General features: G+C 33.9%; 1 protein-coding gene across 6 annotated transcripts in view; it reads left to right on the top strand.

The window, feature by feature from the left end:
- Positions 1 to 15,276, top strand: part of LOC118877099 (putative inorganic phosphate cotransporter) — a 128,955-nt gene that overhangs the window by 68,596 nt on the left and 45,083 nt on the right. For 4 of the 6 annotated variants that reach the window (XR_011603722.1, XM_065863929.2, XM_070994856.1 and 1 more), the window contains exon 2: positions 7,017 to 7,106. The exons of the other annotated variants lie outside the window; for them this stretch is intronic. Coding sequence is in view for 3 of the 4 variants with exons in the window: in XM_065863929.2 (XP_065720001.2) it covers positions 7,017 to 7,106 (90 nt within the window). In the remaining variant the exon portion in view is untranslated. The remainder of the gene's footprint in view (positions 1 to 7,016; positions 7,107 to 15,276) is intronic. 6 annotated transcript variants of the gene reach the window in all.

Genomic DNA, 15,276 nt, shown 5'->3' with positions numbered 1-15,276 from the left:
GGAATTGTAATAACCTTGTCACCGATGTGGAAGAGGTTATATTTTTCATCAATATTTGGAATCGAATTATACATATTAAAATCGATAAGAGCGCACTCATATCGACCATTCAATTCGATAGGTGGAAAAAAGTTTGTATTTATAATGGAACTATTTCCATTCAAGGATAATGCAAGTGATCTAGACATATTGAAAACTCTTGATAAACTGTGGGATTGTAAGTATCTAACCAAGCTTTATATTGAAATTACTCCTTAAATCATAATAAATTGATCAAATCCTTTTCTGTATCTTCCGTTATCCATTTCGTTATCCTTGCTAATTAATAGGAATCCGTGCTTGTCCTCCCAACATTTTTGACAAATTTTCACAAATGTTTCATAATTCATATCAGTGTTAATATGGTCCCGATATATATGCCGCATATTTAAATCATCTTGCTTAAACATTATAATAAAGTTGGCATTGTCACGAATCAGATGTTTAGGTATATGACTATACGTTTGACATAAATAAAAAGAGTCGATATTTTTATGTCGACCCATACAAAAATAAGATCTTATGTTATCTTGTTTTTCACAAGCTACGTCATCGAATATCATAATGGAATTGTTTTTAGCTTCACTGGGGTCTAGTACACCCTCATTATGGGAGAATGTATGATATCCCATTCCTTTAATCGGTTTGATTAATTTCTCCAAGTACTCATATTTAGGTTGATATAAACTTTTTGAAAATATATAAACATTTTCGAATTTTAATCCATTAGGACTCTCTATTAGACTTAACATAATATTAGTTTTACCACAATTCGAAGGCCCAACAATTAGAGCCCTTATTGTGTTCGGTAAGAGAGCACTATGTCGTGGCGGTAGATTTTTCTCGTTTTCATCGTTAATATTTCTAACTACAATTTTTTGTTTCTGACTTATTAAACGCATCTTTTAACCTAATGTACCTCATTCAATGAGAAATCTTTGATGATTAAACATCAAGAAAATGGGGAAACGTTTTTATAATCGCATCAGTCGTATTTTTAATTGTAAACACGGTGGTGGTCTTGTCGATAAGCTAATTAATACATTACCGTTTGAAGCCCATATTCCGGGATATAATTTTTGTGGACCGGGTACAAAGTTACAGAAACGGTTGGAACGTGGTGATCAAGGAATAAACCCATTGGATGAAGCTTGCAAAGAGCACGATATCGCATATTCTCAAAACAAGGCATTGAGTGAACGACATAGGGCAGACTCCATATTAATTGACAAAGCCTGGTCGCGTGTCAAGGCACCAGATAACAGTCTTGGTGAAAGAGCAGCAGCATACTTTGTTACAAATATAATGAAAGCCAAGAAAAAATTTGATATGGGATTGAATAAAACGGAAAAGAAAGGAAGGAAAAAGATATTGAAGAATAAAATGAAGAAGACAAACCTTTCGACTGTAATAAATGCTGCTACTAAGACATTAAAAAAACAAAAACCATTAGACATTATGAGTGCAATTAAAGTTGCACGTAAATCAATTCATCAATCAATGGGTTGTAAGAAAAATGTTAAAGTACCTCGTGTAATTAATGTACCCAAAATTGGAGGTTTTCTACCAATCGTGCCGATCTTGACAGCCCTCAGCGCTCTTGGTAGTTTAGCAAGTGGTAGTGCAGCAATTGCAAAAACAATTAACAATGCGAGAATGGCTAAGGAAGATATGGAGGAGAAAAAACGTCACAATAGGAAAATTGAAAGTGTTGCTGTAGGAGAAGGATTATATCTCAAGCCCTATAGAAAGGGTTATGGTTTCTTTCTTAAGCCCTATAGTAAGGGGAAAGGAATTAAGAAGCGAAAAAACTAATTTCTCTGCTACCCAATAGACCACTATCAAATATCGACATTATACATTTTGCTAGGAAATATATCCCACATTTTAGAGGGGTGTTTATGAGAGATTTACTCCCAGAAGCACCAAAAAGTAGGGAGTGTGGTATAGTAAACTTAGATAATTCCCGATCAAGTGGTACACATTGGGTTGCATATAATAAAAATAAAAATAATATACATTATTTCGACAGTTTTGGAAATCTTCAGCCACCTAGAGAAGTTGTGAAATACTTGGGACATAGAATACAATACAACTATGATAGAGTTCAAGACTTTGATACATACAACTGTGGACACCTGTGCCTCGCTTTTCTACTTTCTTTCGTAGAAAATGTGGAGTCAAAACCGGTATATTTAAATGGTTAATTTACATTTGGGGGGTTGAAAATCAATGTATGGGTACGTGTATGTGTGAACTCTGTATGGTATAAAAAGTGGACCTGCACGCGTTCAAATTCACAGTCTAAGTTTCTACTTCACATCGAACGTCATCTAGAGGACAAGAATTTTTGATCATTCTTAACAAAAAAAAAAAAAAAGCCTATAACTGCTCATAACAGCTCAAAACAGCTGGTGACTAGCTTATAACAACTAGTAAACAACTAGTTAACAGCTACTAAACAGATAATAACCATCTAATAACAGCTATTAACCAGCTAAAACAAGTAGTAAGCAACTACGAAACAAGTACTGAACAACTGCTAAACAGGTAGTAAACATCAAAATACAGCTAAAAACAACGTGGAACAACTGTACCAAGTCCAAAAAACTCAACAACCATCATGAATCAGGAAAACCAGATGAACATTGTAGTTAAAGAGTTCAATAAATTTAATAAAAAGACACTGCTATCGAAGACAAGGATGCCTGAAAATGTAAGATTCCCGATCCTCAAGGCGGAGCGCAAAACAACAAAGGTTGGAGAATCTATTGCTCTCGAGTTGGAGGAGCACATTCTGTACATGCCGGAAAGGTACACCTCTCTTCAAGATGTTATCATCAATGAAATGGTTGATGGAAAATTTAATATTTATAAAAGTAATGACAATTTGTATTTAGAAATAAGTCAGTAATCATTAAAAAGATTGAGATTTTAAGAATATAACAATAAATACACTTTTTAAAATATAATGAAGAAAATGTATCGAATCTTTTTTTTATTCGGAAATGGTATATAAATATTACAGATCTTGGCGATCCCTAAACAGTATTTGTTTAGTAACTGAGGAGTGACTACATGAATTTCGGAAATTTTAAATCTTTCACCTATAAAGTTTGAACAATATACTACAATGAATATTTTGTCACAGTTAACCAAAGCTAGATTTGCTTTGAAGCGAAAATTCGATGATCTCAAACAAGTCAAAAATCATACGAATTTACAATTGGAGGAAACTTTTAAACCTATTACTGAACCCTTACATGAACTTGTTAAGGAAAATAAAAAACAAAAGATTTCTAATGTAAAAGATAGTATAAAAGTAAAGCGTGAAATGAAGCAAATTAAGAAATACGATGATGATGAGAGAGAGCTTGACGATTTCTACTTTACAACTAATGAGAAAGATCCGCAGTCTAATCGAAACATAACTCCACCAAGGTCTTTCGATGATAGTGATTCCTATAATCAATTCTTTTCACAAACGAATATAGAGGAAGATATAGAAGAAGAGAAAAAGGAGACGGAAAAGAGTGAAGAAGAAGGGACAATACCTTTACCAATGTATACAGGAGAGGCCGATATGGGTGTGGATGCAGAGCTAGAAGATAATAACACTAGTTATAATTATGATTTTAATATCAGTAATTTGACCAGAGGAAATGTGTTGGATAAGGGTTATGGACCTAAAAAAAGCGCAAGCAATTCATTAACTTTGGGAGATAAAGAATTAAAAATTAAAAATAATAAAATAACATTTTCTAGTGGAATGAGTTGTGATCTGACTCCTGGTCTGTACTCTCTAATTTTTCTTAGTAAACCTGAAAACTATGATGATCAAGACTTGAAAATGTATAAAAAAATTATTTTAGAAACGAATATACATAGAGTAGGCTTTAAACCTAATAACAGAATCAAGGGTACACGAGCATACAAATATAGCCATATTATTAAGAAGTTGATAGACAAAGATTTCAGTCCTACAACGTCTACTCCACTTCGCTCAAAAACAGGCTTTGGTTACATGACTCTTCAGAAATCAAATCCAAACTATGTATATTGGAATGATGTAAATGAGTTAGTCGAACGATTGGAAATTTAAGTAGCATCAAAAGGAGCGGGTAACACCAGCCACAATAACGAAATTTTTTCAATATTAGAGGAATTGCGTGAAGAAAGGATTATATATTAATGAGTATAAATAGGAAGGACAAATATGTTTTACATTTATAAACATCATGTCTGTCGACAAGTTTGGACATTTTTCTGTTGATAAGGAACGATCAGAAAATTTGAAAAGACGTGTTAATTCTACTGAGGGATTATTCATCGATGAGGACGGTAATCTAAATGCTCAAAATAAACGTATCAAAAACGGATCTAAGCCTTTAGACAACAATGATCTAGCAACGAAACAATATACTGATGAGATCCTCGGAAAGTTGGGAGAAGATTTAAGAAAAATTATAACTCAAAATGTTAATCGTCGACTCACAAAAATTTCAACCTTAGAAAATAAAATTGAATTGAATAGTAAGAGGGCAGACAGCGCTGACCAAATTTTTGCCAAAATTCTGGAAAAGATTAAAACCATTGAGGACTATATATTTAAATATGTAACAAAACCGATATCATTACCGAAAAAAACCACAATTGAGTTAGAAGGTGTTGCTTTTCAGCCTATTAGAAGAATATGATTAAGCGAGAAATCGTAAATGAGTTGCACGGACCATCTCGAAAAAACTTTCAACGAAGACGAGTTATTACAAGGGGTATAAACGATCTGTGGCAAGCAGATTTGGTTGAAATGGGAGCCTTTTCAAAATCTAATGATGGGTACCGATACTTGTTGACTGTTATAGAAACATTTTCGAAATATGCTTGGGGTGAGGCATTAAAATCAAAAAATGCAAATGATGTTTCCCAAGCCATGGAGAGAATATTTAAATCGGGTCATGGAACACCAAGAAACCTGCAAACTGATGATGGCACTGAATTCTTTAATTCCAAATTTAAGGTATTAATGAAAAGTTATAGGATAAATCATTATTCAACCTTCAGTACTCTAAAAGCATCAATAGTTGAACGTTTCAATAGAACTCTTAAAGAGTTAATGTGGCGTGAGTTTAGTTTCAATGGAAAATATAAGTGGATAGATATGTATAAACAATTAATTAACAAATATAATAATAGAGAGCATAGAACAATAAAAATGAGTCCAAGTAAAGTCAATTCTTCCAATGAAAAACAAATATTACAAACATCGTATAATCACCTGAAAATATTTGTTGCAAGTAAATTCCGTAAGGGGACCACGTTCGTATCAGTAAATATAAACATGTCTTTGAGAAAGGGTATACACCAAACTATACAACTGAAATCTTTAAAATTAGAAAGGTGAAGAATACATACCCTAAAACATACTTACTTGAAGATTTAGATGGTAGCCCGATTCAGGGCGGATTCTATAAAGAAGAACTGAAAAAAACACGATTTCCCCACACATACCTAGTTGAAAAAATTGTAAGGCGAAAAGGAAATAAGGTTTTGGTTAAGTGGCTTGGGTTTTCAAAGACTAGCTGGATAAACAAGGAAGACATTTTGTAGTATAATAAATGATTTATTTAATTAATTTTTATTTACATATTATCTTATCTTATATTAAGTTTAATATTAATATTTTTTTACAATGTTTTAAATTAAAATTAAATATAATAAAAATACTTTTTACAAACTCAAAATCATTTTCATTTATATTTTCCAAAGTCTCGATCATAATAAAACATCTCCAATTCAACTGATTTATAAAATAATTCTTTTTCAATATGTTCCTTTTGAAATTTAAGGCTATCTAATGATTCTCCATCGTTCACATAATTATTTTGTATCATCTCACCCAAGCAAAATGAATTTGATTCTAGCCATTCAACATTTTCTAAAATATCTTTTTCAATTAATCTCTGATGTTTTATTGATGTCGTACCATGGTCTTCATTACTTAACTCTAAAAATTGTGTTTCATTAACATTACGTTTTCTTTTGTTATCTTTGCCACAAAGAATTTTTTTATTTACTTTAACTGTAGTTATTTTATGTGCTTTTGATCTAAACATTGTTCTATTACCATATAGTGAGGTCCCAGTTAATAAAACGTTTTTATAGTCTTCGATTGTAAGATTTCGTGAACTCACTCCCTTTGCTTTATTATGTGAAGATTTAACTTGATCTATTCTATAACAATAAACCTTTGAGCACAGACCTACAAATTCTGTCATGAGTTTACCGTTAAGCTCATCTTTAAAAAACCCTAAACTTTTTTTGTTAACTCTTTTAAAGTTATATAGATTAATTCTTTCGTCTGAATAGTCCGATGTATCAAATTTTGCTTCAAGATCATTACGAATATCTTTATAAAAATCTTCAGTTTTTATTGTATAGATAAATGAATCAGTATCCATATAATTTAAGAGTAACTTTTCCTGAAACTTTGGCTTCATATATTGATAGTGAAAATCATACATTTTCCATTTCGATAAGTCTAATACTGCAAATCCTAAATACATTGGCTTATTAAATAGAACGGACAATCTTTTCATTTGAATTGCATAGAAATTATCATTTATTTTAGTTGCACTATGAAAATTTGATTTTGAAATTAAAGTTTTGGCACAATGTGCTTTTCGTCCAGTCTTCGAGCTATCCGGAGCTTCCCATGTACTAACAAGCTTAATATCGACCCTGCGCTCGGGATCTTCCATTGTTTTTCCGTAAACAGAATTATTCATTAATTTAAAAAAATCTTTTTCAAATTTATTTTTTGCATTTTGCCTATGTAAAGTATTTAGATCAATGTACTTCTTTAACCAAGGCTTTTGTAAAAACTGAACACCTCTATGGATCTTTTTCAATACTAACCCATTCTGTATACATTGTTGCAAATTCCGATAATGTATTACATAATTTTTCTTATTTCCCAGGTCAGCAATTAATTTTTTTACCTTATCCTCTTTTGAGGCCAGACAGTTTGACGGACAAAATGGAAGATCATTATGAAGATCATGTAAACGGTATGGATATATTAAGTCCACTTCCAAAAAATAACCGTATTTGCTATCGATTGGAATATTATTAATATCAAAATTGTCTATATCTGTGGTAGACATCCACTTAAAATCTTTATATGGTAAAGGTTGTGACATTGCCCAACCATACAAGTTATTCGCATCCACATACATTAAAAATGAAGACTCCTTCGAGGAATCATAATCTGACAAATATTTGTTATTTGCTTTTGTATATCTATGACAACATTGAACTAAACCACCTCGAATGCTACTTTGAATAAATCTATACATATCTATATCTGTCAGCAATTCAAGTTGAATATTTGTAGATTTTAACATTGCCTCCCAAGATAGACCTGGTGTCGTAAAATACTGAGCTGGGTCAAGTGAATAAATTTGCATACAAATTTTTCGGAAGTTTTCAAAAATGTCGGTTAAAAGAAATACATCAGTTTTTAAATATAATTCTAAATAATCTTTAAGAGTGGAACAAGAGAAATGCGACCAAACTTTAAGAGCTTGATCATAATCTTCCTGAGAGCATTCCCTTTCCGTTAAATTACTATAGAATGCTTCCCTTGGTGGGAGGGAAGTTTCCTCGAGTCTACTAGCGGAGTCTAAATATTCATAGGGAAATATACCCTTCTTACGCATTAGTCCAAATTCTATATCATCACTGAAAAATGATTTAACAGTGTTCAATTGATCATCAACTAAATTAGAAGCTAGGGTGTCTAAACTTGATGGCATAAATCTATATGTATCGAGAAAACGAATTTCAAAACTATTTCCACTTAAACTTTTTATTTTCTTTGAGACAGAAATATAGTTTTCCTTATTTATTGGTATTACGGAAATTTCACCGGGAATCTTTCCCAACTCTTGAATAAATAAATGACAGTCATATTTCGAAAAATTATGAAAAAATACTGGTATGAATTTGTTAACTTTATAATCCAAGTTACACTTAGAGTGGGCTGCACCTCTAAAGCGACCTGTGAAATGACAATGATCTCTAACCCTATCAGTCCCTAAATCTTTCTGACAAATAGAACAACTCAATGAATTATCAAATATTTGCTGGTCATCCAAAGTCATTCTCATAGGAACTATTTTATTTAAGTAGTCATCACTCAATTTACTTAAATTTTTTATCAATGAATCTACAAAACTTACTCCCGAATTTTTTCCTGTTTCTAAAACAAATTTATCTAGTCTAGAATCAAAAGCACACTTTATATAATACGCATATGATATTGGAATATGCTCATTAATATTAAATAATTTGGGGCTCACTTCAAGATTTTTCGGATCCAGAATGCATTCAAAATCCGCGTAGACAACAAATGGAACTTGAAGCTGATGTTGAACTTGGGTAAATTCCAGTGTGTTGTTCTGGGGGTGCGGCATCTTTGAAACCTTCCTACTGCAGAGCGTCTTGTGTTTTAATGCAGCTACCTGGGTTCCGGAAAAATTCAAACACACATTGCAGAAATATTGCGCCCTCTTCTGATTTCCTCTCTGAGCAGTCATTAGTCTTTGAAAGAGAAATATATACAAATTAGTTAATTGCTTAAAAGAGATAAAAATGTATAAAAGAATTTACCTTGAAATATTTTTAATGTACATGTAATGTCCATTTCCACCTTCTTCCAAAAACATCATATTGATATGAAGAGGCTTTTCCACTTCCGATTGAAAAAGCGGTCCAATTATTTCCCTCGTCTCTTCATTATATCCGAATACGTTTAAACTCATATGAGTATTCTTCTTTAAAAAATTTTTTATACATTTTATTTCAAGGGGGAAAGTCAACCCTGTGAAATCTAATATTATTTCATCACTTATACGAATTATCTCCAGCGATATATCAATATTATATGCCGAACATCTTTGCGGCCTGTTAACAATTTTTAAGGCAGAAATCAAAGCCCATTTAAAACAATAATGATCATTTTCGTTACAAACGTTAACTATTGCTTTTTTCGTTAAAAGGAAACGAGGTAGTGGTATGAAAGATGAACCAGCCATCGGTGTATAATGATTCACATTCATTTCCAAGCGAATCAATTTTATAAGAGACCATCCACTATCTCTCTCTTGAAATTCTTGTGTTTTTGAAATTATTTCCATGGTATGTTCATGGAAGATATTTTCTAAGTCAGAATCTTTATTCATGATCGTCATTTTACTTTGAAAACTTTTCATATCAATTTCTTCAGATTCTTCTTTAAAAAGTATATACTCTGCAAACAGTTCAAAGTTTACTTTTGCTGAAGTATAACTTTCTAACAGAATGCTGAGATGAGGTAGCAGGGACAATCCAGCTTCACTCAAGAAACTCTCTGGTAAGATCAAGTCCGATCCATCGTTTACATACATGTAATGTAGTATTCTTCCCTTGAATCCCTCAGAAATTTTTTTGACACTTCCGTCAAGGGGTTGAATTGCATTTCGCTTATGCAACTCCGAACGGACATGATTTGCCCACTTATTCTTTAGCAAGAAACACTTGCAGGATTGACAAAACTGATTTTGGTTATTCATTTTTATTTTATTCGTTTTGGTAAAATTCTTTTTTCACAATCACTTTTTTCACTTTTACTCAAGTTGTGCTTGACGTAGCAGAGTATCCCACTTCAAGACTATTTTTGGTAGACTAACTATTGTCCTCGATCATTTATAGTGTTTGAAGTGGGCGTGTACGATAATATTGAAGATGAGAGGTGCATACTTAAGATTTTTTTAAATTCAAAAACTAAGGTAATTCTAGTAGGTTATATCGACTATTCATTGGTTAGAAGAGATGAGAAGTATTGATTTTGAAAAATATTTGATACATGTGTAACCAATCGGACACCATCAAATCGATAAAGGAGACACAAAATCATAGAATTAAGGAGAATGTTGGTTAGAAGAGGTCGCACATACTTTGCTGCAGGTGGGAAAGGAAAGGTCATTTTTTATACACACCATCATACTCAGGTAGCCAATAGGGGACAGTTTGGAAAAAATCATTTCGAGTTTGGGAAAAAACAAAGATTTTCATTTGTTGAATTTCGAGAATGCACATTTTTGGGTAAAAGAAGAGGAAAAATCAAAGATTTTCATTTGTTGAATTTCGAGAATGTATATTTTTGGGTGAAAGAAGAAGATGAAAACCTGTAGAAATTTCCTTATAAGACGAGATTGTTGACTTAGATAGACAACATGCATTCAGTTAAAATAAATAACTTTTTGAATGTATTTGACGGAATTCTGTTCAATGCACACTATGTACGGCTCCAGTTCATACAATCAAAACTCTTTGAATGTGAACGAGGTAATATAAAAACATCTATTCATGGAAATCATATGGACACCTGCGTGTGGAGCAATGATGCAGCCACTGAGGGAGTTGATACTTGTGTATGCCATCGAATTTCGGATTACAAAAGGGAGGCACTCAACATTATGAATAAATGCTATAATCTAGAAAAAAGAATGAAAATGATTAAATAACATAATAAAACATGTTCGCAGTACCAAAATAAACTTCGGACTTTTTATTTCGAGTTAAAATTACAGGTACGGAGAATGGAAAATATTTCCTTGACTGAGATATGTCGGCTACTTGCGAGTTGTTGCGCGGTCGTGATTTCAACCCCTATTATGGGAACGTCGTATGAGGTCGTATGAGGTCGTTGGCGTGAGGCCCACGATCTTGTCAATGAGCGTGCGCCTTCTGGGTTGTGCATGTGTCCCTTTTATTGCGGTCAGGTAATTGACAGGTGCGCATGTTCGGGTAGCTCTTGCTTGAATCCCTTTTATGACATGTTTATGACCCATTTGTGGAAAGGAGAGAATCTTAGACAATTTACCAGTTAAACGTTCTGGGGCGGAAACAAAAATGTGTATTTGAAAATATTCCACATCTGAGAATCATTAACTTGTGAGATTTATTTTATTGGGGTTCTTTTGATTTCTAAATTAGTTTTACAATCATAGGAAACATTATTCCCCAACATGATCGGACATGTTCCTCTAAGATAACCATCTTTGAATATTTTGGGTGTGCGACCTTTCACACGTGCACAGCAACACCTGTGATAATGAGGCAAAAGGGTACGTGATCACACCTTTCCCCAACATGATCGGATATGTTCCTCTAAGATAACAACCTTTGGATACTATGGTTGTGCGACCTTTCTCACGTGCACCTTTCTCACCTGACTATTAATTGCACATAATGAGGCGAAGGATACATTATCAATATTGTCACATGGGGATGTGGGGGCGATGGGGGCAATTAAGTATACTCTTTATAGACATGATCGCGACATTTTTATGACTTCAAAGCCCATTAAAATCAGTTAATTTATTGGATTATGCTAATTGTCCCAGAACCCGCATACGTTAATGAGGGGGGGAGGGGGGCCGGGGGCCATTAATATGCTAATTGTCCCAGAACCCGCGTTTCCCTACTACTAACTGAATTAAGCAGCGACCAGAACTTTATCAAACAAATCTTTGACCAAACAGTTTCTTGAAAAGTATGCAACAGGCAGAAGGAAGCGTTTCCGACCCCATAAAGTATATATATTCTTGATCAGGATCACTAGCCGAGTCGATCTAGCCATGTCCGTCTGTCCGTCTGTCTGTCTGTCCGGATGAACGCTGAGATCTCGGAAACTATGGGAGCTAGGCTACTGAGATTTGGCGTGCAGATTCCTGAGCCTCTTACGCAGCGCAAGTTTGTTTCAGCAATGTGCCACGCCCACTCTTACGCCCACAAACCGCCCAAAACTGTGGCTCCTACAGTTTTGATGCTAGAATAAAAAGAAAGAAGTGTATTGTTTGTGACCCAAAAAAAAGTTTGCCACGCCGGTAGGTGGCGTATTTTAATCTCGCTTTGCTGCTTGCATATCTCCATTTCCCTTTGGTCACTTTAGCTGAGTAACGGGTATCTGATAGTCGAGGTACTCGACTACAGCGTTCTTACTTATTTTTCTATTGTAGCATTGTTTATTTGCTGTTCATTCAGAGTTCTGCTAGCATAAAAAATTGACAGGACTTCTCCCATAGCTATGTTGCTAGCATCTGTTGTTGAAGATAATGGTTTCTCAAAATCTGGATAAATTAATATAGGGTCTGCAGTAATTAATTAATTAATTTCTCTTTAATATTTACTGTGGCACCTTTTTTTAATTTCATAGTTATACGCTTGACTACATTTTCTACAAATTCCACATAAACCTATTATTTCCTTTGGTAATTTTTTGGGCTTGATTTTATTCCTGTTGTGGCGACTACATGACCTAGAAATTATGTTTCTCTTTTCATAAGTTCGCATTCTTCTAGTTGTAATTTTAAATTTGCATCTCTAAGCTTTTAAAAAAAAATTTTTGTGGTAAAATGTTTTTTTCCAATGGACTGGAAAAAATTATCATATCATCTTAATAAATTAGACAATCCTTGTAAAATACCGCTTGTACACCTTTGGAAAAAAGCGGGGGCATTTTTCAGGCCAAACGGCATCCGTGAATATTCGTAATCATTATTGTAATGTTTTATTTCAATTTGAGGAAATCTTTTTTCATCCATTCTTGGTGTCGTAAATTTATCGTTAATTGTTATTTCGTTAAAAATTTATGTAGTCTATTACTACTCTGAATTTTTTTCTGCTGAGGCATCAGGTCATTGATACCCTCCAAATGGGTGAACAGTAAGGAGATTTCGATATACATCCTGTTATATCCATTTCAATCATTTAATTTATTTGGCTATTGACTTCTTTATTGAATGTTTGATTCGAATTTTTAATAGTACTTGTGAAGGTCACATTTTCGCCATCCTTGTACTAAATATCACTGTACTCGAATAAAACTTTTCAAACTCTCCTTTTCTTCTTTACTTAAATGCTCATCATTATTAAATTTGCTAATAATTTTCAAAACGCATTATATAACCTATCGGAAAGTTTTCCTCCAATACAGTTCCTGATTGTTTTATTTGATAAAGAATCGTAAACAGTTTTATCTGTTTTATCAAATTCTAGCTTATTTATCATCTACTCCCTTATACGTTGTTTAGTTGTTTCCACGAGGTCTTCTTATGGTCCGTGATCCTTAAATGTCGAGGTCGAGGTCGAGTTCATTTTGTTTTTTCCTCTGAGATGACGGCTTTAGATGCAACGACGATGGTCCTTTCGATGGCTCCATAAATTATGTAAATTTGTCGGACGTCTTGTTGTAGCGTGTAACGGTTGGATGCTGTGGACGAAATCGGGAATCTGCAGTTGCGGGGCACGCTATTAAGGTCCAGCACTCGCTCGTCGGCTTTGGGGGTGGAGGTCTTGCGCCTACAGATTCGCGTACTGACTACACATTATTATCACTAAGATCAGAAATAAGCGTGCTAGCGACAAGAGAGAATTGTAAACTGAAACCGGAAGATAACGATAAATAAATTCAGGAATAAGTATTATAGTGACAGAAAAGTTTCGGAGAAAGTTAGCTATGCGAATCCACGGATGGTATTGTGGTCGCGTATGGCCCTCCCAACCTATGATCACCACCTTAAAGCATGGCTTCGGTGACCCCTTTGATACCCTACGATCGAGAAATCATCAGCTTAGTTCAGTTCAATGTTATTTAAAGATCCATGGTTTTATTTCTGTTCGAAAAGGTAATTAATTTTTCGTAGATAGCGATCCAAATCATATTTAATATTTATAAAAAGAACATAGGGTATTTAAAAAAATAAGGCATAGGAAGATAATATTCATGATATTACAATGTATTTTACTAAATATAAATTTTAGCTTAAAGAAATAGTTTTCCGATAGTTCTAGGTATTCTGTATTATTTTTTTTAGTTTAAAAATACTTCTTCAAGGGACTTTCTAAATTTATCAATTCATGTATTCAGGCAATTAGAGACTTTGAAATTTAACAGCGATCGTAATTTATTCAACTTCTTTTAAAAATCGCAAATCACTTCATAGAGAACGTAAATAACTCAAGGTATTCTAATTAATTAATTGTTTTAGATCGGGGTTATGTATAAAAAAGTTTCGTTCACTTTACGGATCGGCGAGAAATGTGAATAAAATATATATATGTGATTAGTTAGTGTGACTCACGGCATTTCCTCCAACGTTGAAGACCGATGGAGATCGTCCCTCCGGACGGGATGGGTTGGCTGTAATCTAAAGGGTAGCGATATTTCTCGCCATGTAGAATTTAAAGGGCAGATAAACATTTCTCTCATTTCTCTTAGACGCGCGAACGATTTAAACTAAACTTGTAACCCGTACCTAATTCATCGTGCTTCCTTGAATACTTTGCAATAACAAATTTCTCATTTAAACCTAAAAAAAAATATAACTCTTCTTAAATTAAATTAATGCTATCTCTTTTGACCCGATCGACTTGTTAATTTCTTTTAATTTGTAAAATATAACTATTGCTTTACATGGCGTTGCCACTTGAGGCTTTACAAAAAATTATGGATCGCTTTAAGGCTTACATATCTTTGATTTCATTGATTTCCTTTTCACATTAATTCTTAAATTCGGTTTCTCAAAGCGTGTTGGTTATAAAACAGGGTCAGGACTGATCCATTACGAAAGAGAGTTTTTATCTTCTTTAAGGTTAAACACGGTTGGCTAGTGCGCCGTGCTAGGTTAAGGCCGTTCACACACGCGGCGCTCTTACAAAATAAACAGGTATAAATCCCTAAATCTGCGGCAGCGATATTCCACTCGGGAACCTCCTAGACGGATACGCGCACCCCTTAAAACTCGGCTGATGTACGGTTGCGCGAAATGATGGTCATCGGGACAGGTCCTCTTTATATAATCTGCTCTTCTTGGCCGGCAATACATGACCCGCAGATAGGTAGATAGTAGATAGGGGTACTTCAGGGCACTAGTCTCTCCAAAACATTCCTCGCGGGCCAACCTGACGATTGGGCATTTAAATTAATTACAAATATGGCTACATATGTGTCTCAAAAAACCATACCTGACGATTGGGCCCCGATATTTGATTTTTGACCTTCTTGAGGTGGTAAATCCTCCAGTAAATTGGCCGAATAAATAAGATGCGCCTTTGGCGGCAACTTGTGGCAGCACTGGCTGGGTTCTCCACCCGGAATTTAAAAAATACCTGTAGTGAAATTTTGTTGGAGGT

The sequence above is a fragment of the Drosophila suzukii genome, chromosome 2R (genome assembly GCF_043229965.1).
Source record: "Drosophila suzukii chromosome 2R, CBGP_Dsuzu_IsoJpt1.0, whole genome shotgun sequence".
Taxonomy (NCBI): Eukaryota; Metazoa; Arthropoda; class Insecta; order Diptera; family Drosophilidae; genus Drosophila; species Drosophila suzukii.
The sequence above is the reverse complement of the archived record's forward strand: the minus strand, read 5'-3'. Positions and strand labels throughout refer to the sequence as shown.